Raw genomic sequence first — 24317 nt, 5'->3', positions numbered from 1 at the left:
AATAAAAATGACAAAAAACTGATCTGAATCCATGCCTTGGTACGAGGACAGATTTGCCAATATTGAAATATGATTCATAAAGTAATAATATATATTTTATATTTATATTTCAAATATTCAGTGTTTAACATGGTTATAGTCTGTACTTCCAGCTTATAGACAAATATCACAATCCATCATTCTGCAACAATCATACTTTTTATTGTGATGTAACAGCATCCATTACATGGTTAAAATCCCCTGACAGAATCATGTGACAATTTCCAACTTGCCATAATATCAAAATAATAAAACAAACAAACAAACAAACAAACAATCTTAATTGGTACATATACAATACACATAATTACTTTGACACCATGGATAAACATGCAATATATATAATTTTACCTCTATAACCATTAGATTCTTTAATTAACAAAGTGAAAATGATTATGACTGTTTCACTTAGGCAAAAATTAACTATTTGTAGTAAAAAAGTGATATTTATCACTTTTTTTTCTTTAAGGCACACTATTCAATCCTTGGCTTTATGGCGACTAGCAAACGCAACCAGTTTCTGATTCACGCAGCGCATTGTAAAACGCACTTTAAACCAAATTTGGCCCCATAATGAGCTATTTAGTTAAGTAAATACACATATCTGTACTAAACTGCACTTGAATGAAGCAAGTTTGCCAGATAGCAAATTAAGTAAAGGCGAGTGAGCTAGCTAACTAACTGTACACACACCCCACATGAATATTCCCAGTAGCCACTTAGCTGTTCAGCAACAGGCAAAATCCATAAAAATAGTCAAATAAACACCTTTACAAACAGTGACTACCATAGCGAAAGAACAAATCATTCCAATGTTACTTAAAATCACAACAGCCTTCTTTTTTCTTTTAGCTTTCTTAACTCGGAGAACTCGGAGACCACAATGGCAACCCAAAGAACCTTCATTTAAAAAATAAAATCTGAAACAGTATGAAACACATTGATTATCTGAACAATGTTGCATAGTGTGACTTTAAAAAAAAATCATAATGGTTTTAGATTTGTAAATTTATATTTCCTTGACTGGTCTTAGTACACTTGCATCTCAACAACAGAGATTCTTATTTTGTAGTTAGTGCCAAGCTATATATGCCAGTATTCGGGATATTGCAGATATAAACACATTTTTTCAATGGCCAGAATGAAGTTAAAAAAAAAAAAGACCTCTATCCCATTTTGTGGACAAGAGATGTGTTTAGAACTTTATACAGCTCTGGACAAAAAAGGTTCTCTGATTTTGCTATTTATAGGTTTATGTTTGAGTAAAATGAACATTGTTGTTTTATTCTATAAACTACAGACAACATTTCTCCCAAAATACAAATAAAATATTCTCATTTAGAGCATTTATTTACAGAAAATGAGAAATGACTGAAATAACAAAAAAGATGCAGAGCTTTCAGACCTCAAATAATGCAAAGAAAACAAGTTCATATTCATAAAGTTTTAACAGTTCAGAAATAATCAATATTTGGTGGAATAATTGTGTTTTTTAAATCACATTTTTCATGCATCTTGGCATCATGTTCTCCTCCTCCACCAGTCTTACACACTGCTTTTGGATAACTTTATTTTGCTTCACTCCTGGTGCAAATAGTCAAGCAGTTAAGCTTGGTTTGATGGTCCTCTTGATTATATCCCAGAGGTTTTCAATTTGGTAAAATCCAAGAAACATCATTTTTATGTGGCCTTGTATTTTTTTCAGAGCTGTGTGTTTAATTTTGTGTACATTTGTCTCTGGAATATCATAAATTCCTTTGTATTTCGAGGCTGTTTTAGAGTCGTAATGAGAATATTACTACATGCAAGAAAGGGACAGCAGCACAATCAGAATGCTAGGAGGATAGAATGGTTGCATATTTTAAAAGACCATTGAAAAGTTCAGCTTAGATGTGGAATATCAAATATGGGCATAACAAGGACTGCAGAGTGATGCATGACTTTAGTTGTCTATGTATTTTAATGCCTGAAGCTTTTCTCTCTCCGAACAGTAATCTAGTTATAATCCAGTGTGAATAAGATGGTGTTTATAAAGACGACTCTGTTGATTAAAACTCTTCCCACAATCTGAACAGTGATAACGCTTCACTCCTGTGTGAACACTCTGATGTGTTTTGAGATTACACTGTGTAGTAAAACTCCTTCCACAGTCTGAACATTGATACGGTTTCTCTCCAGTGTGAATGCGCTGGTGATCTTGGAAAGTACTCTGTTGAGCAAAACTCTTGCCACACTCTGCACAGAGATACGGTTTCTCACCAGTGTGAATGCGCTCGTGTATCATGAGCTTACTCTGGCTACTAAGAGTCTTATCACACACTGAACAATTATATGGTTTAACTCCAGTGTGAATGCGCTGGTGTGCTTTGAGATTATTCTGTTGAGTAAAACTCTTCCCACAGTCTGAACACTGATACGGTTTCACTCCAGTGTGAATGCGCTGATGTGTTTTGAGCTTACACTGTGTATAAAAACTCTTCCCACAGTCTGAACACTGATACGGTTTCACTCCTGTGTGAGTGCGCTGATGTATTTTGAGCTTACTCTGTGAAATAAAACTCTTTCCACAGTCTGAACACGGATACGGTTTCACTCCTGTGTGAGTGCGCTGATGTATTTTGAGCTTACTCTGTGAAATAAAACTCTTTCCACAGTCTGAACACTGATATGGTTTTAATCCGGTGTGAATGCGCTGGTGTGCTTTGAGATGACTACGCTGATTAAAACTTTCCCCACACTGGTTTCGCTCTAGAGTATTCGTCCGCTTAAAACCCTTCCCACAGTCTGAACAGTGAAAAAGTTTTTCTCCAGTCTGAATGCACTGATGTATTTGGAGCTGACTCTGCTGACTAAAACTCTTCCCACATTCTGAGCATTGATACGTTTTTTCTCGAGTGTGAATGCGCTTGTGTGTCCGAAAATTACTCAGACTGTTGAAATGTTTCCCACAGTCTGAACACTGATATGGTTTCACTTCAGTGTGAATGCGCTGGTGAGTCTGAAAATTACTCAGGTTGTTGAAACTCCTCCCACAGTGTGAACACTGATACGGTTTCTCTCCAGTGTGAACCCGTTGGTGTGTTTTGAGAGTACCCTGTTGAGTAAAACTTTTCCCACAGTCTGAACAGTGGTGAGTTTTCTTGCCTGTACTTTTCTGCATTTGTCTGCTAGGTGTAGGAGAGGATGTTGGCTGAGTATTGGAGATTTCTCTGGATTCCATGTTTTCCCCTACCTTCAGCAAATCATCAAGCAATCTTCTGAGCCTCTATTTGTGAAGGCTAACTGTATCCAGGAGCAGGAGAAGACTTGGTCATCTTTTCTGAAAGAAACAAAGAAAAATATTGGTAATGATTAAATTGGAGAAGTATTAAGCTAGAATAGAGAGAGTTTTTTTCTGTTTTTTTTTCTGAATTAAATATAATAATAATAATAATAATAATAATAATAATAATAATAATACTTTACATTGCATTTGGCAGACGCTTTTGTCCAAACGACTTACAATAGTCAAGTACAAAAGTAATAGAAGTTAAAGGTAAAACATTTTTAAACAGGGCCTAAAGGAGGTTTAAGGGAAATAATGGTATAGAGGGGTGAAGGAGGGGAAGAAGGAAATGAGTTAGTGTGTTAGAGGTGTTAGGAGAGTAAGTGCTCTTTGAAGAGCTCTGTCTTCAGGAGTTTATTAAAGATAGTGAGAGATTCTCCTGATCTGGTAGTAGAAGGTAGTTAGTTAGAGGTGTTAGGAGAGTAAGTGATCTTTGAAGAGCTCTGTCTTCAGGAGTTTATTAAAGATAGTGAGAGATTCTCCTGATCTGGTAGTAGAAGGTAGTTAGTTACAGGGGTTAGGAGAGTAAGTGCTCTTACTATAACTTAACAAACCTATAACTTCGGGCCCTATGATTTCTGCGATATGGAACACAGACAGAATCACAGAATTGAGGAATAAAAGTGAATTCATTTATTAACACGAAATACACATGGAAATACAAGGAATTAGAATTTGTTCTTTTAGTATCTGAACATAGTACCTTTTTTCATAATAAACCCTAAAATGCTTCTGTTTTCTGTGTACATATATGTATGTTTTTCACGGTGTGTGTACATACACAGCTCTGGAAAAGTGAGTTTTAATTTCTGAATCAGTTTCTCTGATTTTGCTATTTATAGGTTTATGTTTGAGTAAAATGAACATTGTTGTTTTATTCTATAAACTACAGACAACATTTCTCCCTAATTCTAATTAAACATATTGTCATTTAGAGCATTTATTTACAGAAAATGAGAAATGGCTGAAATAAAAAAAAAAAACAGATGCAGAGCTTTCAGACCTCAAATAATGCAAAGAAAACAAGTTCATATTCATAAAGTTTTAAGAGTTCAGAAATCAATATTTGGTGAAAAAATCCTGGTTGTTTTTTAATCACAGGTTTCATGCATCTTGGCATCATGTTCTCCTCCACCAGTCTTACACACTGCTTTTGGATAACTTTATGCTGCTTTACTCCTGGTGCCAAAAATTCAGGCAGTTCAGTTTGGTGGTTTGATGGCTTGTGATCATCCATCTTCCTCTTGATTATATTCCAGAGGTTTTCAATTGGCTAAAATTAATGATCCACCTTTAATTGCAGTTGTTGTCAATCCCACCTTCTGCAAACTGTTGAATAATTTACGAACCAATACTAACTGTAAATGTAAAGTAAATCTCCTGTTCATCTTAAATAAAGTAGAATGAAAGTGTTGATCAGAGATAACTAGGAGAAGATGATCCTCCAGCTCCTGGATGAAGCTGCTTGTGTGTGATGTTCTGAATGTGAGTGTAAGAGTAAATGTAGAGCAGTGTTTGTGTGAAGAGTGGAACATCTCCATACCTGCTGCAGGTGAGCTGATGGTGTTCCTCCAGCAGATCAGTCTGAGTACAGAGGTGTGGAGCTGCTGCTGATCAGAGCTGGATCTTCTGCTGCTCCACTTTACTGGAGACCGGGGGAAACCTGCAGCACCCTTCCATTATTCACCTACAGAGAATACAGTCTTCATTTTAAACAGCAGCAAACATCTGTTCAACCCGCGCTCTAACTATTAGAACATGTTCAATCAATACTGCATCACAATGACTTTATCACCTGATCTGATCACATCCAATCAACAGCCCTGAATCACCTGAACCTCCAACAGCCTGCTGCTGCTGCTGTTTCTGCACTAAAGACCCGCAGCTGCAGACCCCCGGAACTCTGCTCATCAGCCAATCACTCCACTGCGGCCCAAGAGCCAATGGCATTACAGCTGGATACCAGCTGTCAAAATAAAGGTCCTGCAGCGCTATAAGGCTTACCTTGCTTTACACTTTCTGTCCATCAAACATTAGAATCATTTTACTAAAGTAGTTTTTCAAACCCAGAAAACAAAAATACACTGAATCAGTGTTTATTTGTACATCATAAAATGCAGCAAAGACAGTGTTAATCTCTGACGTTAGAATGTTGTTTTGTAATAACGGAGAATGTTCATCACTTATTACTAAAACAATTGTTCTTATGAATTCATGATTTTTACAAGGTATATATTTAATTTTAAAGTCTGACAAATATTACAAAATGTAGTATGGATTCAAATGCTATGAAAACAGTAGGAAAGTCTGTAGACAATCAGAACCTTTTTTATACAATCTCCTCTGGAAAATACCTCAGGTTTTGACATTTCCTAAGCAGCTTGATTGGATATTTTGGGATAAAAACATTTTAAATTGTGTTTAAATGGCAGGGACTTTATATTATTAGAGTTCTTTGATTATAATATTGGGATGATATATAAATACTCTTAAGAACAAACACAATTTAACAGCTATGTATTTTATAACATTTACAAAATACAAAAATAAAATTAACAATGTAGACACAACTATTTTATTTTTACAACTAAATATGATACTAAAATATTTCATATATAAACATTTCGAGAATAATGCTAATCTGATTGTACACACACAGCGTTAGTGGCTAACTAAATAACTCTCTTCTATAGAGGGACCATTGAGAGCATCCTAAGCAGCTGCATCACTGCCTGGTTTGGGACCTGCACCGTCTCTGACCGCAAGACCCTCCAGCGTATTGTGAGGACAGCTGAGAGGATCATCGGCGTCTCTCTCCCCTCCATCACTGACATTTACACCACCCGCAGCATCCGCAAAGCAACCAGCATTGTGAATGACCCCACCCATCCCTCACACGAACTGTTCTCCCTCCTGCCTTCGGGAAGAAGGTACCGCAGCATCCGGTCCAGCACGACCAGATTCTGCAACAGCTTCTACCCCCAAGCCATCAGACTCCTCAACTGCAGAGACTGAACTGATGGTTTTCAGTACATGCACACACACTCTTACCCCACTTACCCCAGAAAATGGAAAGCACTAAAAACCCTACTACCTCACTGGACTCTATTGCACACTGTGTAATAGAGTAATTACTACCTCACCTGGTGTTTTTTGCACACTGCAAAATTTGCACACTGTCTTGTTATTTAGTATTCTTTGTCTGTATGGTGTTGTATTTTCTGTCTGCACTTTTGTACTGTTGCACTATTGTTCTGTCTACACTGTGTTTATGTGCACCATGGTCCTTGGAGGAACGTTGTTTAGTTTCACTGTGTACTCTGTATATAGCTGAAATGACAATAAAACCCACTTTGACTTTTGACTTTTTAACTAGCAGCTGACAGAATGCTAACAACGCTACTGGCTAATTTATCTGGTTATCAATATATGAAATTTATCTTCAAAAATGTGTGAGGAGAATATTGTACAGTACATGCTGACTGTAGTTACTGATCTGATGAACATGAAGTTTCTTTACTTTATTTCTGTTTAAAAAGGTTCCAGTGCTGAGACTAACTAGCTAGCTACAGATTACAGAATCATAATAAAGGACTTGGCTATAAACTTCATGTCTATAATATTCCACTTTCATTAACTAAATATTAACATTCATGTAAAGAAAATAAGGCTCCTGATCACAGAATACATTTTGAAACATCAAATTTTATTAGGAAAAAGACACAGAGTGAAAGCCAAAATGTTAACTTCAGTGATAAGCTAGCTAGCTTCTCTGCTAACTTTAAAAAAATAAACAATGTTAGCTTTGTGAAATATATATGGTTTATTATTAGCAAAACTAACCTATTACAAGTGTAAATGAATATTATACAAAAGTTTATTTCCACATTGATATTATTTAGCTCAGATGTGCTAAAGATGTAAGGCAAAGTTAATTTATTCAGGAGAAATATAAAAAGGTTTTTACGTGACAGCAATGATGTGAAGCTTTTAAACAATGTACACAAAAGCAGAAAAGGTTATAATTAGTCTTTGTAACATACAAAATTAGATGAAAAACATTTACTCATCTGGTACTTGAGATATATATATATATATATTATGGCAATATTATGTTATGGCAATTGTGTTTCGCAATAATCAAATAATAAGAGTACAGTAAGTATAATCAAAAATCGAAGAGTAACAAGTATAAATCCAAAATACACATAATACTCAAGCTGTTAATGCTCAACACAAATAAAAAATATGTTATATCATTAATTATTATTAGATTAAAATTAATTTTAAGACAAACATATTGTAAATAAATGACTCACAAGCCAGGCAGTAATTATAGAACCACAGAGTAATAAGATGACAGTGAGTGTAGAAACAAGGGGGGTGATTTTATTGTTAAGGCTGATCAGTGTGTGCTGCCTGATTTCTAAGAAACAGCTAATCAAATACTAAACACTGATCTGTGAGGTGTTTGAGCTTAGTATTCTTTCCTACATCTCTACCACACCTCTTCAACCCCACCTACATAGATAGATAGATAGATAGATAGATAGATAGATAGATAGATAGATAGATACTTTATTGATCCCCGAGGGGAAATTCTTGACATCCAGCAGCAGGTGTGTATAGTACACAAAGTTACAAAAAGATAAAAAAAATATATAAATGATACATATAAATACAACAAAATAAAAAATAAAATGAAATTATAAAAGTACAGTCTTTAGTGTGTGTGTGTGTGATGTAAAATGGAGGTAGTGCAGTTGAACACAATAGACAGCGAACACCAGTTGATGTGCATAAAGTAAGGATAAGGATAACTGATGTCTGCCATACATGCTGACATTATTTTCTAAGATAACTAAAAAAAGAGTGTAACTGTACTCAGATGTAATGACAGGAAAAGCCTCTTGACTCTTGAAGCTGTTGCTGGATAGAGTCGACTGTACTTTCGAAATTTCATTCATAATTTTAATGACTTTGCTAAATGTCTGAGGATACCCCTGGAAGTCATATGGTTCCTCTAATGGTTATAGGTGTGTAAAAGTCTTAAATACTCTTAGTGCACTTGCATTTCATCAATGTATATGAATGCCTAAAGCTTTACTCTCTGATCAGTGATACGTTACACTCCAGTGTGAATGCGCTGGTGTGATTCGAGACTATTCCGTTTACAAAAACTCTTCCCACACTCTGAGCAGTGATATGGTTTCACTCCAGTGTGAATGCGCTGGTGTTTTTGGAGAGCACATCGTCGAGAAAAACTCTTCCCACAGTCTGAGCAGTGATATGGTTTTTCTCCAGTGTGAATGCGCTGGTGTTTTTTAAAATTACTATGTTGATGAAAACTCTTCCCACAGTCTGAACAATGATATGGTTTCTCTCCAGTGTGAATGCGCTGGTGTTGTTGGAGATGACCCTGTGTAGTAAAACTCTGCCCACACTCTAAGCAGTGATACGGTTTCTCTCCAGTGTGAATGCGCTGGTGTGTTTTGAGATTACTCTGTTGATTAAAAGTCTTCCCACAATCTAAGCAATAATATGGTTTCTCTCCAGTGTGAATAAGCTGGTGTTGTTGGAGATTACCCTGGGTAGTAAAACTTTTCCCACACTCTAAGCAGTGATACGGTTTTTCGCCTGTGTGGATGTGCTGGTGTTGTTGGAGATAACCCTGTGTAGTAAAACTATTCCCACACTCTAAGCAGTGATACGGTTTCTCTCCGGTGTGAACACGCTGGTGTCTTTTGAAAGTACTCTGTGCAGTAAAACTCCTACCACAATCTGAGCAATAATATGGTTTTTCTCCTGTGTGAATGCGCTGATGTACTTTGAGATGACGCTTTGTAGTAAAGCTCTTCCCACAGTCTGAGCAGTGATATGGTTTCTCTCCAGTGTGAACTCGCTGATGTTGTTGTAGGTCACTTTGATATTTAAAACTCTTCCCACAGTCTGAACAGTGGAGAGCTTTCTTGTCTGTGCTTTTCTGCATTTGTCTGCTAGGGGTAGGAGAGGATGTTGGCTGAGTATTGGAGATTTCTCTGGATTCCATGTTCTCCCGTTTGTTCAGCAGCTCAATATTTTTGTGAAATCTTCTGAATCTGTATTTGTGAAGCTAAATTTTATCCAGGTAGGGCAATCGACACCAGAAGCAGGAGGAGACTTGCAACAGGTTGGTATTTATTTCTGAAAGAAACAAAGAAAAGGAAAGCCCAAGATCAGAATAAAATGCAGGAGAATCAACATTTGGGGTGGGACTGGAATACACTTAGAACACCACAATTTCCATAGGTTACTTTATTTCCATTGCTAGTTACCAGCTCTTATTTTTCCAGTTTTTGTTTATAATACTAAAATGATGTTTTTTTTAGTTTGTAGTTCATTTGTTTTCAATAAATGCCCTGGCAGTTTACTGCAAACCTCAGTACACTGGATTTTCTGTCATTTCTGTTTTTTGACTGGACCTGAAGAGCTTAAATGGTAAAAATAAAGAGAAGAATGGGGAATGTTCTAAAACTTTTAACCATTAGTTTATAAAACACAATTTTGGAAAAAAATATATATATAGGAGAGACTGTGAGCCAGACCTTCTCGTCCAACATCAAATGTGTTCCTGAGTAGGAAAATCCCAAAAATATAAAACATGCAATGTGTGGGTTCTCCAGGCCTGTTAACTTAACAATCCCACTCCTGAATGGTTCTCACACTTTATAACCCCCTTATTAATACCCCTCAATCACCCACCGTGGCCATCTTAAATAAAGCAGAATGAAAATGTTTGTGTGTGTGTGTGTGTGTGTAACATTAAATGTAGAGCAGTGTTTGTGTGAAGAGTGGAACATCTCCATACCTGCAGCAGGTGAGCTGATGGTGTTCCTCCAGCAGATCAGTCTGAGTACAGAGGTGTGGAGCTGCTGCTGATCAGAGCTGGATCTTCTAATCTACCTATCATAATAAGAGAAGTTAAACATATACTGGAGGTAAATGGAGGCTTCAGTAAAGCTAGTAGATATGGAGCTACTAGTTAATGCAGCTGATTCTTAGCTGAATTTAGCGACCAGTTTCTACAGCGCAGCGTCCTAATCTGAGACCCTACTTCTTCTTCTTCTACCAGGTTTATGGAGGATGCAGGACCAACTGAAGGTGCATTACCCCCACCTACTGGTCTGGAGGGTGAAGTGTGATTTCAGGAAGAAAAGTAACCAACAATAAAACAAAAGATAAGAAAACAGTAGTTATGAATAAGAAGTATGCAACTTACATTTTTCACATTCCTCACTTTTCCTCACATATAATTTAATGCCTCTCCTCCTAAATTTTCACTGATTCTAAGACATTTTAATACATTTTAAGACCTTTAATATGTAAAATTAAATTTAAGGCATTTTAAGACTTTTTAAGGACCCGTGGGTACCCTGACCCTACTGCTCATTGAGCTCCATTGGCTACCACTTGCTGCTCGTATTAAATTCAAAGCTCTTACAATTGCCTACAAGGTGATGACAGAACAGCTCCCTATAAGAATTACATATGTAGAAATGTCCACAGCATTTAAGTGTCAAGACAGGCAGGCCTATCAGATTCTGATCATCTAATTGTAGGTTGTATGTGGTTCACAGATGGTTATTTTAGATTTCTTGTAAACCTGACTTAAAATGTAAGAGATACTGAACCTCGGTTGGGCTGGTGAGACGGCTGGAAGCAGGCGGCGGAAAATTTACCTTATTTTTAAGTCCAAAACTTGACAGATTATTAAAATAAAAGCTTAAGTGTTTATATTTACCAGTTAAAATGGGGTATTTTAAGCTGAATGTAAGGTGGACTGTTTTAATTCCGCAGGTCTTGCCGCTGGGGGGAGCCGAAGTAACGTTAAACAAAACTTTAATTCTTAAAAAAATACATATTTTCTTTCAGTCAAACGAGCGCTGGACTTTAATCTACACAGATTTCTCTCCTAAAATCGTTTATTTCGGTGATTAAGTCGCTTCTGTTTATTTACAGTACGCTTAGATTTCCACAATTTTGAATGAAATGGCCAATAATGCAGAGTTTGCAGCGCAGTTACAAGCAGAGCAGCTATGGGACTATTTTAACTCGTGGAGTGTTTTTAACCAAACCGGTCACATTTTCTCTCCCTGTTTAACTCAAATCTTTTAATAAACAGCGATAATGGAACTGTGGTATAATCGCAATAATACACTCGAGTTTCGTGCTATAACTCGGCTTTTGGCCTATTGCCAATATGACACGTTATAAACACGAACCATGATTGTATTATTGCTTACATCTATAAATATTTAAAGAACATTTAAAGAATTTTTACAGCTTACAACTTATGTATTTAACATATGAATATTTAAAGAATAATGCTAATCTGATTGTACACACAGTGTTAGTGGCTAACTAGCAGCTGAGAGAATGCTAACGCTACTTAGCTGGCTGGCTAATTTATCTGGTTATCAATATATAAAAAATCATCTTCAAACATGTGTATAGGGAATATTGCACATTATATGCTGACTGTAGTTACTGATCTGATGATCATGAAGTTAGAAATCGTTCACTTTTTTAACTTTATTTCAGTTTAAAAAGGTTCCAACTAGCCTAGCCTGTTAGCTTAGGTAGCTATCGATTACAGAATCATAATAAAGGACTTGGCTATAAACTTCATGTCTATATTATTCCATTTTCATTAATTAAATATTAACATTTCTGAGAAAATAAGTCTCCTGATAACTGAATACATTTAGAAACATCAAATTTTAGTAGGAAAAAGACAAAGAGGCAAAGCCAAAATTCTAAATTCAGTGATAAGCTAAGCTAGCTTTTCAGCTAACTTTAAAATAGTAAAAATGTTTGGTTTGTTAGATTTATTGTTAGCACAAGTAACATATTACAAGTGTAAACGAATACTATACAAAAGTTTATTTCCACATATGAAGCTTTAAACAATGTACACAAAAGCAGAAAAGGTTACAATTAATCTTTGTAACAAAAAATTAGAGTAAAAGCAATAAACGAGAATTCTACAAGAGTAGAGTAAGTATAATCAAGTATTAAACAGTAAAAATTATAAAATCCAAAATACACATAATAATCAAGCCGTTAATGCTTGATTAAAACAGTGCATCAGCAACTATTAATAAATTAAAACTCATTTTAATACAAAAATATTTAAATAAATGGTTTAGAACTCAGGCAGTAATGTTAGAACCACAGAGTGATAAGATGGGACAGTGAGTGTAGAAACAAGGGGGTGATTTTATTATTAAGGCTGATCGGTGTGTGCTGCCTGATTTCTAAGAAAAAGCTAACCAAAAACTGAACACTGTGGTCTGTGAGGTGTTTGAGTGGATAGAGTGGAGTGGACTGTACTTTTCAATTTCATACGTAGTTTTCTTGACTTTGCTAAATGTCTGAGGAAAATCCTGTAATTCCCGTGGTTCCTCTATGGTTATAGGTGTGTAAATGCCTTGAATACTCCACTTGCATCCCATCATCGTATATGAATGCCTGAAGCTTTTCTCTCTGAGCAGAGATACGTTTACACTCCAGTGTGAATGCGCTGGTGTTTTTCAAATTGACTATATTGATGAAAACTTTTTCCACAACCTGAACAATAGTATGGTTTCTGTCCTGTGTGCCTGCGCTGGTGTTGTTGGAGATTACCCTGGGTAGTAAAACTTTTACCACAGTCTAAGCAGTGATACGGATTCTCTCCAGTGTGAATGCGCTGGTGTCTTTTGAAATCCCTCTGTGTGGTAAAACTCTTCCCACAGTCTAAGCAGTGATACGGTTTCTCTCCTGTGTGAATGTGCTGGTGTTCTTGGAGATGATGCTTAGTAGTCAAATTCTTCCCACAATTTGAGCAGTGATATGGTTTCTCTCCTGTGTGAATGCGCTGGTGTGTTTTGAGATTACTCTTTTGAGTAAAACTCTTCCCACAATCTGAACAACAATAGCGTTTTTCTCGTGTGTGAATAAGCTGGTGTTGTTGGAGATTACCCTGGGTAGTAAAACGTTTACCACAGTCTAAGCAGTGATACGGATTCTCTCCAGTGTGAATGCGCTGGTGTCTTTTGAAACTCCTCTGTGTGGTAAAACTCTTCCCACAGTCTAAGCAGTGATATGGTTTCTCTCCAGTGTGAATGCGCTGGTGTTCTTGGAGATGGCGCTTAGTAGTAAAATTCTTCCCACAGTTTGAGCAGTGATACAGTTTCTCTCCAGTGTGAATGCGCTGGTGTTCTTGAAGATGACACTTTGTAGTAAAACTATTCCCACACTCTAAGCAGTGATACGGTTTCTCTCCAGTGTGAATGCGCTGGTGTGTTCTGAGATTACTCTTTTGAGTAAAACTCTTCCCACAATCTGAACAACAAAAGCGTTTTTCTCCTGTGTGAATAAGATGGTGTTGTTGGAGATTTCCCTGGGTAGTAAAACTTTTACCACACTCTAAGCAGTGATACGGTTTCTCTCCGGTGTGAATGCGCTGGTGTACTTGGAGATGACACTTAGAAGTAAAATTCTTCCCACAGTTTGAGCAGTGATACAGATTCTCTCCTGTGTGAATGCGCTGGTGTCTTTTGAGATTAACCTTTTGAGTAAAACTCTTCCCACAATCTGAACAGTGGTGAGTTTTCTTGCCTGTGCTTTTCTGCATTTGTCTGCTAGGTGTAGGAGAGGATGTTGGCTGAGTACTGGAGATTTCTCTGGATTCCATGTTCTCCCCTTCGTTCAGCAGCTAAATATTTGTGTAAAATCTTCTAAATCTGTATTTTTCAAGATACATTTTCCAGGTATGGCAGTTAACACCAGAAGCAGGAGAAGACTTGGAACAGGCTGGTATTTATTTCTGAAAGAAACAAAGAAAAGAAAAAAGCCCAAGTTCAGAATAAAATGCAGGAGAAACAGAATTTGGAGTGGGACTGTAATAAACTTAGAACACCACAGTATGTTCCAATACTACTTTACTACAGAATAAGGCTTTGTAAATTAACCTTAACATTAAAATCCATTTCCATAGGTCAGTTTATTTCCGTTGGTACTAACCAGCTCTTATTTTTCCAGTGTTTGTTTATAATACTAAACAAATACTAAAACAGTTCCCCGTCAGGTCAGTACACTGTATTCTGGGTCATTTCTGGTTATTGATTGGACCTGAACGGCTTAAATCGTACAAAACAACTGAAAAAATGGGGAATGTTCTAAAACTTGTAACCAGTAGCAGAAGCACAATTCTGGAAAACACATTTAAAAGTATTCACCGACCCATCCAAAATCAATGTATTCAGAGTTTGCTATGAAAGAAATTAACTGGCCTATTTAGAGTCCTGATCTCAACCCAATAGAACTTTGGTATAAATGACAGTGGAGACGGTCCTTCTCGTCCAACATCAGTGTCTGACCTCACAAATGCGCTTTTGGACAAATTATCAAAAATCCCATGAACACACTCCTAAACGTGGTGGACAGTCTTCCCAGAAGAGCTGAAGCTGTTAAATCTGTAAAGGGGTCGATTATATTAAACATTTTGGATTAAGAAAGGGATGTTCACATGCGTGTGAAGGCAGACGAGTGAATACTTTTAGCCACATAGTGTAAGGCAGGGGTGTCCAAACTTTTTTTGTTGGGGCCAGAAGGAGAAATATATTTGAAGTCACGGGCCACACTCTGTAATAAAACAAATAATGAAATATACCACTTTAAATAATACTTTTCTCCTAATTATTTCATTTACACACCATTTTACGTGACTTACTATCTTTATCTTTGACAGTGTAAACTAAGATTTTTCAAATTGATGTTTAATTTCATGATGTCTCTTAATATTAAACTCTAGAAAGCTTTTAGACACTTTGGCCTGTTTTTCTGCGCTCGAAATGCGCACACTCTCCGCTTTTAGACTCTTTTGCCCTGTTTTTCTGCGCTCGAAATGCGCACCCTCTCCGCTTTTAGACTCTTTGGCCTGTTTTTCTGCGCTAGAAATGCGCACTCTCTCCGCTTTTAGACTCTTTTGCCCGTTTTTCTGCGCTAGAAATGCGCACTCTCTCCGCTTTTAGACTCTTTGGCCCGTTTCTGACACCTAGCGTTCAGACTTTGAATCTCACATTATAAAAACCTGCTTAACAGCGGGCCAACTTTCATTCTATTTCTAAAATACCTCGCGGGCCGCTCCAAAAAAGGAAACGGGCCGCAAATGGCCCACGGGCCGTAGTTTGGACACCCCTTGTGTAGATATTATATTAAGTAACTTCACTGGAACACATTAATTAACTGTTACTTCTCTCTTTTAGAAGGGTTAAAAGTGTAGATATTAGGGTTATAAGATATACCTGTTAAAATAAGTGTTTTCCCCTCTATCTATCTATCTATCTATCTATCTATCTATCTATCTATCTATCTATCTATCTATCTCTTATCTATCTATCTTATCTATCTGAATATTTCTACACTCACTACATCTACATGCTGAATATCACATGAGCTACTCTACACATAGTTTAATAATGGATCATACACAATGGATCACACACAATTCCGTACACAAACAGACTCTGCTGTGGAGAAACACGTGACCATAAAGGAGATATCTCTACAGTTATCATAAAGGAGTTTATAAACAATAGCAGCACAATTTAACCCTTTAATCCAGCAGACATTTTGCATTTGTGTGTAAGAGTAAATGTAGAGCAGTGTTTGTGTGAAGAGTGGAACATCTCCATTAGGGGTGTACTATACCGTATCGTTCACGATAATACCGGTATAATTTTTAAAACGGTACAAAAAAATAAATATCGCGATATTAGCGGTATTCTGCGTTGTTTACGTATGTACGTCATACAGTTACGCGTGTGGCGTACGTTCATTACGTGGGGCGTTTGGACACAGCAACAAGTATGTCAGAAAGTGGCTCTGCTGTGGAGAAGCCCGTTCGGAATAGGAGAGCCAGTTAAGTAGTGTGGCAGTGATTTGGTGACAAAATATCTGATACACACTGTAATATGTAAGGTATGTCCGAAGCGCATAGTATCAAAACAGAAACACCCAGTTCAGTACGAGGAAAGCCAAAAAAGTCGCGGAGTGACTGCAGTGGCCAGTGTGAGTAACGCTACTCCAAGCAGACAAGTCTACGCTGATTCAGCACAACATCGCCACAGCTTTGGAAATATACACTCCCTATGACAGAAAGAGCAAACGCTGGAAATAAATTACTGAATTATCGCATTTTGTTTAGCCATAGGATATGATTTGTTTAGGATATGATGCCAATTTAAACTGTTGAGAAGAAAGGCTTTACCAAACGCAGCCAAACACAAAGGTACCGAGCAAGTAATGAAAAATAGTGGACATATTACTTCAGCGATGTGAAATTCGTAATCCTACCGTTTCTAAAAACTGCAGTCATCGCTGTGCGGTTAGATATATTGTTAAACAATAATGTGCGCTTCTGTTTCCTTCACGTTTTAACTTTAGAGTCCTTATTTCAGTCAGAAACTCGCGTTTAAGTTTAATCCACTGTCTGAGTTTCTCCGTGGCTCTGCGGCTATCAACGCTTGAGCTTGTAAACAATGTTTTGAATCACGGATCATTGACTTGTGAATAGATTCACTCAGTGAGTCGACTCCTCACTCAACCCAAAGCGTCTGAAAATCAAACAGATCACATGATAATTCCCTATATCCGTGGAGTTAAATGTTCAAAATTTCTTGCATATATATATATATATATATATATATACGTATATATATATATATACGTATATATATATATATATGTATATATATATATATATATATATATATATATATATATATATATATATATATATATATATACCTATATATATATATATATATATATTTGTCATCTGTATGTTTAGTTTATATTTTATATTTGTTCTTCTGTTGACTTTGAAGCTTTAGAATATTTTAGTATAATTTGTTGCAGGTAAAATTTTAAATCATGCAAATTGTTTTTTTAAGGAGTTTGTGATATTTGTTACATTAGAGTCTTGAAAAGGCAAAAAAAAGTAATATTTAAGTGTGAAATGCATTTATACTAAATAAAGCTTAGACATAATTTTTTTTTCTGCAATACTGTTTTCTTGAAATTAATGAAATATATTTTTTATATCGTCAAAAATATCGTTATCGCGATATTTCCCTGAAATATCGTGATATTATTTTAGGGCCATATCGCCCACCCCTAATCTCCATACCTGCAGCAGGTGAGCTGATGGTGTTCCTCCAGCAGATCAGTCTGAGTACAGAGGTGTGGAGCTGCTGCTGATCAGAGCTGGATCTTCTAATCTACCTATCATAATAAGAGAAGTTAAACATATACTGGAGGTAAATGGAGGCTTCAGTAAAGCTAGTAGATATGGAGCTACTAGTTAATGCAGCTGATTCTTAGCTGAATTTAGCGACCAGTTTCTACAGCGCAGCGTCCTAATCTGAGACCCTACTTCTTCTTCTTCTACCAGGTTTATGGAGGATGCAGGACCAACTGAAGGTGCATTACCCCCACCTACTGGTCTGGAGTGTGAAGTGTGATTTCAGGAAGAAAAGTAACCAACAATAAAACAAAAGATAAGAAAACAGTAGTTTTGTTTTTATTTCATGGTTATTTAAACATGCAACTTGCTTATATTTTTCACATTCCTTACTTTTCCTCAGGTATAATTTAATGCCTCCCCTTTTAAAATTCCAGATATTTAAAGACATTTTTCACATTTAGTATGTAAAATTAAATTTTAGACATTTTAAGGACCCAGGGGTAACTTACCTGTGCTGTTGTAAATGGTGCGAGTTAATGTATTGAAATGTATAGATAAAGCTACCATCCTATTTCTGCATTTTTACCCACAACTCCTACAACATTGTCTAAAGTCCTGTATAAATTATTCCTATATGGATGTTTAAAGACTTTACCATTAATGAAAAATAAACTGTAAAAAAAAACTGTAAAAATAAACTCTTATATGAATTTATATTATATATAGTAGACGAGTCTGTAGAAAATCAAAACATTTTTACATAATCTTCACTGGAAAATACCAGAATCAGGGTTTGGTATTTCGTAACGAGCTGAATTGGCTATTTTCAGATAAAAAACATTTTTAAATTGTGTTTAAATAACAGGGGTTTTTACATTATTATTATTCCATTATATAACATGGGGAATGTAAACAATCCTAAAAACACCGAAAATTTCAAATAATAATAATAGTATTAATAATAATAGTTTATAATAATATATTATAAAGAAATATTTAATTATTTACAGCTTTTGACTTACCATGTTACTAAAATATTTAATATATAAATAGTATAAATAAAGTATAAATAATGCAAATCTGATTGTACACACACAGCGTTAGTGGCTAACTAGCAGCTGACAGAATGCTAACGCTACCTAGCTAGCTGGCTAATTTATTTGTCAAGTCAAGTCAAGTCAAGTAGTTTTATTGTCAATGCTGCATATGTACAGGACATACATAGAATTGAAATTACGTTACTCTCCTTCCCAATTTTACAGCAAGTACAGATAATGGATAATAAAGAAAAATAAAGAAAAAGGGGGAGACACTATGTGTACAATACAGCAGCAGGGACACATTTGGTTATCAATATATAAAAATCATCTTAAAAAATGTATGAGGAGAATATTGTACAGTAACAGTTACATGCTGACTGTAGTTACTGATCTGATGAACATGAAGTTAGAAATCATTCACTTTAAAACTTTACTTTATTTTTTATTTTTTTTTTAAACGTTTCCAGTGCTGAGACTAACTAGCCTGTTAGCATTAGCTAGCAACTGATTACAGAATCATAATAAAGGACTTGGCTATACACTTCATGTCTATATTATTATATTTTCATTAATTAAATCTTAACATTTTTAAAACAACATGGCTCCTGATTCAAGAATACATTTAGAAACATCAAATTTTACTAAGAAAAAGACAGAGGGGAAGCCAAAATGCCAACTTCAGTGATAAGCTAGTTAGCTTCTCAGCTAACTTTATAATAATAAAATAACATTACGTTATAATGTTGTATACCTATGTGTAACATCTATGATTTATTATTAGCACAACCAGCTATTACAAGTGTAAATGAATACTATACAAAAGTGTATTTCCATATTGATATTATTTAGCTTGGATGCGCTAAACTTTAGCTGTGATGTAAAGTTATTTTATTAAGGAGCAGTGTGGAGCTCGGAAATACAGAAGTATACTATGCAGTTCAAATATTTTGTTCAAATTCTGCAGAAAAAAATACATTTTTTACAGTGTAAAGTGTAGCTTTGTGTTTTGGCAAAGGATGCTAATAAACACATTAATATAAAGCACAGTGTATGGAGCTTAAAAGCTGATAAATTGTTGAATCTGCATTTTGTACATTTTAATACAATTTATGTTTCAACACATTAAATATATTTACTCAAAAATAAGAGATTTTAATTTTGTTTTCACAAAAAGTCCATTAATTATGTGCAGTTTTAATACACCACATCTTTACAAAAAGGCTACAATTATTCGATAAGCAAGACATTAAGAGTTTGTAGTAAAAATATTTATTAATGATGTATTTGAGGTAAAAAAAAAAAAACAAAACAAAACAAAAAAAACTTGTATATTATTTGGCAATAAACAAAACAAAAATCAAACAGTAACCAGTGTAAAATCCAAAGTACACATGATAATTAACTGTTAATGATCAACACAAATTAAAAATACATTACAGAATGAATTATTAATGGATTAAAATGCATTGCAAATGAAAGACTAAGAACTCAGGCAGTAATCATAGAACCATATAGTAATATAATGGGACAGTGAGGGTAGAAACAAGGGGGTGATTTTATTGTTAGGGCGAATAAGTGTGTCTTCTCTTTCCTTCTTGCCCTGTGCACTTTATCTCTGACAGAGGAACCCAGAAATCTGACCAGGATCATCTGAGGGGATTTATCCTCACTGGTTAGGCTCATATTCTAATCTTCCACTGCAGACAATCAGCTCTCTGTCTCCTCAAGCTGTTGCTGGATAGAGTGGACTGTACTTTTCAATTTCAGTCGTAGTTTTCATGACTTTGCTAAATTTCTGAGGATACCGTTTTAAGTCCCATGGTTCCTCTATGGTTATAGGTGTGTAAATGCCTTGTATCTTTAATGCACTTGCATCTCATCAATATATATGAATGCCTGAAGCTTTTCTCTCCGAGCAGTGATACGGTTACACTCCAGTGTGAACGCGCTGGTGTACTTGAAAATATTTCTGTGTAGAAAAACTCTTCCCACACTCTGAGCAGTGATATGGTTTTACTCCAGTGTGAATGCGCTGATGTGATTTGAGATTACTCTGTGTATTAAAACTCTTTCCACACTCTGAACACTGATATGGTTTAACCCCAGTGTGAATGCGCTGATGTATTTTGAGATAACTTTGTCTATTAAAACTCTTTTTACAGTCTGAGCAATAATACGGTTTTTCTCCTGTGTGAATGCGCTGGTGTTGTTGGAGATGACTCTGTGAAGTAAAACTCTTCCTACACTCTGAGCAGTAATATGGTTTCTCTCCAGTGTGAACGCGCTGATGTGTTTTGAGATTACTCTGTGAAGTAAAACTCTTGCCACAGTCTGAGCATTTATAGGGTTTTTCTCCTGTGTGAATGCGCTGGTGTTGTTGTAGATTACTCTGTGTAGTAAAACCCATTCCACAGTCTGAGCAATGATATGGTTTCTCTCCAGTGTGAATGCGCTGATGTATTTTGAGATGACTCAGTGTAGTAAAACTAATTCCACAGTCTGAGCAGTGAAATGCTTTTTCTCCAGTGTGAATGCGCTGATGTCTTTCGAGATTACTCTTTTGCGTAAAACTCTTTCCACAATCTGAACAATAATAGCATTTTTCTCCTGTGTGAATGAGCTGGTGTTGTTGCAGATTACCCAGGGTAGTAAAACTCCTCTCACACTCTGAGCAGTAATATGGTTTTTCTCCCGTGTGAATGCGTTGGTGTCTTTTGAAAGTACTTTTTGCAGTAAAACTCATTCCACACTCTGAGCAATAATATAGTTTCTCTCCAGTGTGAAAGCGCTGATGTGTTTTGAGAGTAGTCTGTTGAGTAAAACTCTTCCCACAGTCTGAACAGTGGTGATTTTTCTTGCTTGTGCTTTGCTGCATTTGTCTGCTAGGTGTAGGAGAGGATGTTGGCTGAGTATTGGAGATTTCTCTGGATTCCATGTTCTCCCCTTCGTTCAGCAGCTTAATATCTTTGTGAAATCTTCTAAATCTGCATTTGTGAAGCTAAATTTTATCCAGGTAGGGCAGTTGACACCAGAAACAGGAGAAGACTTGGAACAGGATGGTATTTATTTCTGAAAGAAACAAAGAAAAATGAAAGCCCAAGATCAGAATAAAACACAGGAGAAACAGAATTTGGAGTGGGACTGGAATAAACTTAAAACACTACAGTCTGTTCCAATACTGCTTTACTACAGACTTAAGCTTTGTAAATTAAAAAATAAAATCCATTTCCATAGGTCAGTTCATTTTCATTACTACTTACCAGCTCTTATTTTACGAGTTTTTGTTTATAAAGCTAAAATGACTTTTTTCAGTTTGTAGTTCATTTGTTTTAATAAAAAGCCCCTGTCAGTTTACTGCAAAATTCAGTACACTGGATTTTATGTAATTTCTGGATATTGACTAGACCTGAAGAGCTTAAATAATAAAAATAAAGGGACACATGGGTAAAGTTCTAAAACTTTTAACCAGTAGTTTATAAAGCACAATACTGGAAAAAAAAAATACAGTGGAGACTGTGAGCCAGACCTTCTCGTCCAACATCAAATGTGTTCCTGAGTAGGAAAAATCCAAAAATATGCAAAGTGTGGGTTCTCCAGGATTGCTTACTAAACAATCACACTCCTGAATTTTAATGTGAATCACCCACCATCTCTTAATCTACCAGATACCGACCAGCAATCCTCCCCCCTAACCATCTATCAGGAAGAACTTCATTTAACTCTAAAATTAACTGCTTTATTCCACAAATAACTGCACATCAATTCCCACACTGTGGGACATCTGCACACATGAATGTTTCTACACTCACTACATCTACATGCTGAATATCACATGATCTACTCTACACATAATTTAATAATGGATCATAAATATATAGTTTACGTACACAAACCGACTCTGGTGTGGAGAAACACGTGATCATGAAGGAGATATCTCTACAGTTATCATGAAGGACTTTATAAACAATAGCAGCACAATTTAACCCTTTAATCCAGTAGACAGGAGAATTATTCCCCCAATCAACGATCAGAATGTGAAGCTGCTTGTGTATGATGTTCTGAATGTGTGTGTGTGTGTAAGAGTAAATGTAGAGCAGTGTTTGTGTGAAGAGTGGAACATCTCCATACCTGCAGCAGGTGAGCTGATGGTGTTCCTCCAGCAGATCAGTCTGAGTACAGAGGTGTGGAGCTGCTGCTGATCAGAGCTGGATCTTCTAATCTACCTATCATAATAAGAGAAGTTAAACATATACTGGAGGTAAATGGAGGCTTCAGTAAAGCTAGTAGATATGGAGCTACTAGTTAATGCAGCTGATTCTTAGCTGAATTTAGCGACCAGTTTCTACAGCGCAGCGTCCTAATCTGAGACCCTACTTCTTCTTCTTCTACCAGGTTTATGGAGGATGCAGGACCAACTGAAGGTGCATTACCCCCACCTACTGGTCTGGAGTGTGAAGTGTGCAGTCTTACCCACAACTCCTACAACATTGTCCTGTATAAATTATTCCTATATGGATGTATAAAGACTTTACTAATAATGAAAAAATAACTGTAAAAAATGTACAAATAAACTCTACTATGTATTTATACGCTATAAAACAGTTGACAAGTCTGTAGAAAATCAAAATATTTTTTTATATAATCTCTACTGGAAAATACCGGAATCAGGGTTTGGTATTTCCTAACCAGCTTGATTGGCTATTTTCAGATAAAAACATTTTAAAATTGGGTTTAAATGACAAGGCCTTTTATATTATTAGCGTCCATTGATTATAATATAGGGATGATATGTAAATGATCCTAAGAACACAGACAACTATATATTTTTTGTGAAATTTACAAATAATAATCATTTATAATAATATTATATTTTACAAAAATATTATTTTTTTACAGCTAAAGTCTTACCATGTTGGCAAAATATTTATGTATAAATATTTAAAGAATAATGCTAATCTGAAAGAATGCTAACGCTACCTAGCTAGCTGGCTAATTTATCTGGTTATCAATATATAAAAATCATCTTCAAAAATGTGTGAAGAAGAGAATATTGTATAGTAACTTACATGCTGACTGTAGTTACTGATTTGATGAACATTAAGTTAGAAATTGTACACTTTAAATGTTTCCTTATTTTATTTTAGTTTAAAAAGGTTCCAGTGCTGAGACTAACTAGCCTGTTAGCATTAGCTAGCTACCAATTACAGAATCATAATAAAGAACTTGGCTATACACTTCATGTCTATATTATTTCATTTTCATTCATTAAAAATTAACATTTCTGAGAAAATAAGACTCCTGATTACTGAATACATTTAGCAACATCAAATTTTATTAGAAAAAGACATATAGGGAAAGACAAAACGCTAACCTCAGTGATAAGCTAGCTAGCGTTTCAGCTAACTTAAAAATAATAAAGTAACATTACATTTGTGTAATATATATGGTTCATTATTAGCACAACTAACCTATTACAAGTGTAAATGAATACTATACAAAAGTTTATTTCCAAATTTATATTATTTTTATTTACTCAGGAGAAGTCTGGAGCTCGGAAATTCAGAAATATACTATTCAGTTCTTAAACTGAAATATTTTGTTCACTTTAAACTTTTTATGATGCTGCCTTGCCTAACCCTGA

The 24317-nt window shown here is 35.6% G+C and overlaps 7 protein-coding genes and 1 long non-coding RNA gene across 28 annotated transcripts in view; 1 reads left to right on the top strand and 7 right to left on the bottom strand.

Moving 5' to 3' along the window:
* The window catches only part of LOC103028932 (zinc finger protein 664), a 59020-nt gene that overhangs the window by 7305 nt on the left and 27398 nt on the right, over positions 1-24317 (bottom strand). Inside the window, exon 1 of one of the 6 annotated variants that reach the window (XM_049475589.1) lies at positions 22805-22868. The exons of 3 other annotated variants lie outside the window; for them this stretch is intronic. The gene's annotated coding sequence lies outside the window, so the exon portion shown is untranslated. Of the gene's footprint in view, positions 1-10211; positions 10300-17579; positions 17644-22804; positions 22869-24317 lie in introns of those variants that run through there. 2 more of the 6 variants (XM_049475590.1, XM_049475587.1) reach the window with 2 other exon arrangements.
* Positions 1-24317, bottom strand: part of LOC107197114 (zinc finger protein 239) — a 52559-nt gene that overhangs the window by 15069 nt on the left and 13173 nt on the right. The window contains exon 1 of one of the 7 annotated variants that reach the window (XM_049475613.1): positions 22805-22892. The exons of 3 other annotated variants lie outside the window; for them this stretch is intronic. The gene's annotated coding sequence lies outside the window, so the exon portion shown is untranslated. Of the gene's footprint in view, positions 1-5159; positions 5233-10211; positions 10300-17579; positions 17668-22804; positions 22893-24317 lie in introns of those variants that run through there. 3 more of the 7 variants (XM_049475615.1, XM_049475616.1, XM_049475610.1) reach the window with 3 other exon arrangements.
* On the bottom strand, positions 180-21632 carry LOC125799278 (zinc finger protein 585A-like). Its single transcript, XM_049475592.1, has 2 exons — positions 21563-21632; positions 180-3210 (listed from the first exon to the last, which is right to left on the bottom strand). The coding sequence occupies exons 1-2, from the start codon at positions 21609-21611 to the stop codon at positions 2039-2041; spliced, it is 1221 nt and encodes a 406-aa protein (XP_049331549.1). The 5' UTR covers positions 21612-21632; the 3' UTR covers positions 180-2038.
* On the top strand, positions 5186-6726 carry LOC125799282 (uncharacterized). The gene is made up of 2 exons (XR_007438128.1): positions 5186-5344; positions 6058-6726. It is a non-coding gene; the product is annotated as an uncharacterized LOC125799282 (long non-coding RNA).
* The window catches only part of LOC125780497 (gastrula zinc finger protein XlCGF7.1-like), a 37924-nt gene continuing 20656 nt past the window's right edge, over positions 7050-24317 (bottom strand). Inside the window, exon 3 of one of the 2 annotated variants that reach the window (XM_049475618.1) lies at positions 7050-7871. The gene's annotated coding sequence lies outside the window, so the exon portion shown is untranslated. Of the gene's footprint in view, positions 7886-24317 lie in introns of both variants that reach the window. The other variant, XM_049475617.1, reaches the window with a different exon arrangement.
* Positions 7927-24317, bottom strand: part of LOC111191625 (zinc finger protein 239) — a 29371-nt gene continuing 12980 nt past the window's right edge. For 2 of the 5 annotated variants that reach the window (XM_049475600.1, XM_049475602.1), the window contains exon 2: positions 7927-9547. In XM_049475600.1, coding sequence (XP_049331557.1) covers positions 8490-9413 — 924 coding nt within the window. In that variant the 5' untranslated portion in view covers positions 9414-9547 and the 3' untranslated portion in view covers positions 7927-8489. Of the gene's footprint in view, positions 9548-10211; positions 10343-17579; positions 17711-22804; positions 22936-24317 lie in introns of those variants that run through there. The other 3 variants (XM_049475601.1, XM_049475599.1, XM_049475598.1) reach the window with 3 other exon arrangements.
* The window catches only part of LOC125799279 (zinc finger protein 501-like), a 39443-nt gene continuing 27397 nt past the window's right edge, over positions 12272-24317 (bottom strand). For 3 of the 5 annotated variants that reach the window (XM_049475597.1, XM_049475594.1, XM_049475596.1), the window contains exon 2: positions 12272-14213. In XM_049475597.1, the coding sequence (XP_049331554.1) occupies positions 12906-14081 (1176 nt within the window). In that variant the 5' untranslated portion in view covers positions 14082-14213 and the 3' untranslated portion in view covers positions 12272-12905. Of the gene's footprint in view, positions 14214-17579; positions 17698-22804; positions 22923-24317 lie in introns of those variants that run through there. The other 2 variants (XM_049475595.1, XM_049475593.1) reach the window with 2 other exon arrangements.
* Positions 20231-24317, bottom strand: part of LOC125799277 (zinc finger protein 850-like) — a 31484-nt gene continuing 27397 nt past the window's right edge. Inside the window, exon 3 of the transcript XR_007438124.1 lies at positions 20231-20312. The gene's annotated coding sequence lies outside the window, so the exon portion shown is untranslated. The remainder of the gene's footprint in view (positions 20313-24317) is intronic.

This window comes from Astyanax mexicanus, chromosome 3 (genome assembly GCF_023375975.1).
Source record: "Astyanax mexicanus isolate ESR-SI-001 chromosome 3, AstMex3_surface, whole genome shotgun sequence".
Lineage (NCBI taxonomy): Eukaryota > Metazoa > Chordata > Actinopteri > Characiformes > Acestrorhamphidae > Astyanax > Astyanax mexicanus.
Note: the sequence above shows the minus strand (reverse complement) of the source record. Positions and strands in the feature narration are given on the sequence as shown.

What these genes read in the sequence shown, in the direction of transcription:
- LOC125799278 (XM_049475592.1), bottom strand. Translation starts at nt 21,611, where the DNA reads ATGGAATCCAGAGAAATCTCCAATACTCAGCCAACATCCTCTCCTACA. An exon ending in GCCAACATCCTCTCCTACAC is followed by an intron (nt 3,211 to 21,562) that starts CTAGCAGACAAA and finishes CCTCTCCTACAC; the next exon opens with CTAGCAGACAAATGCAGAAA.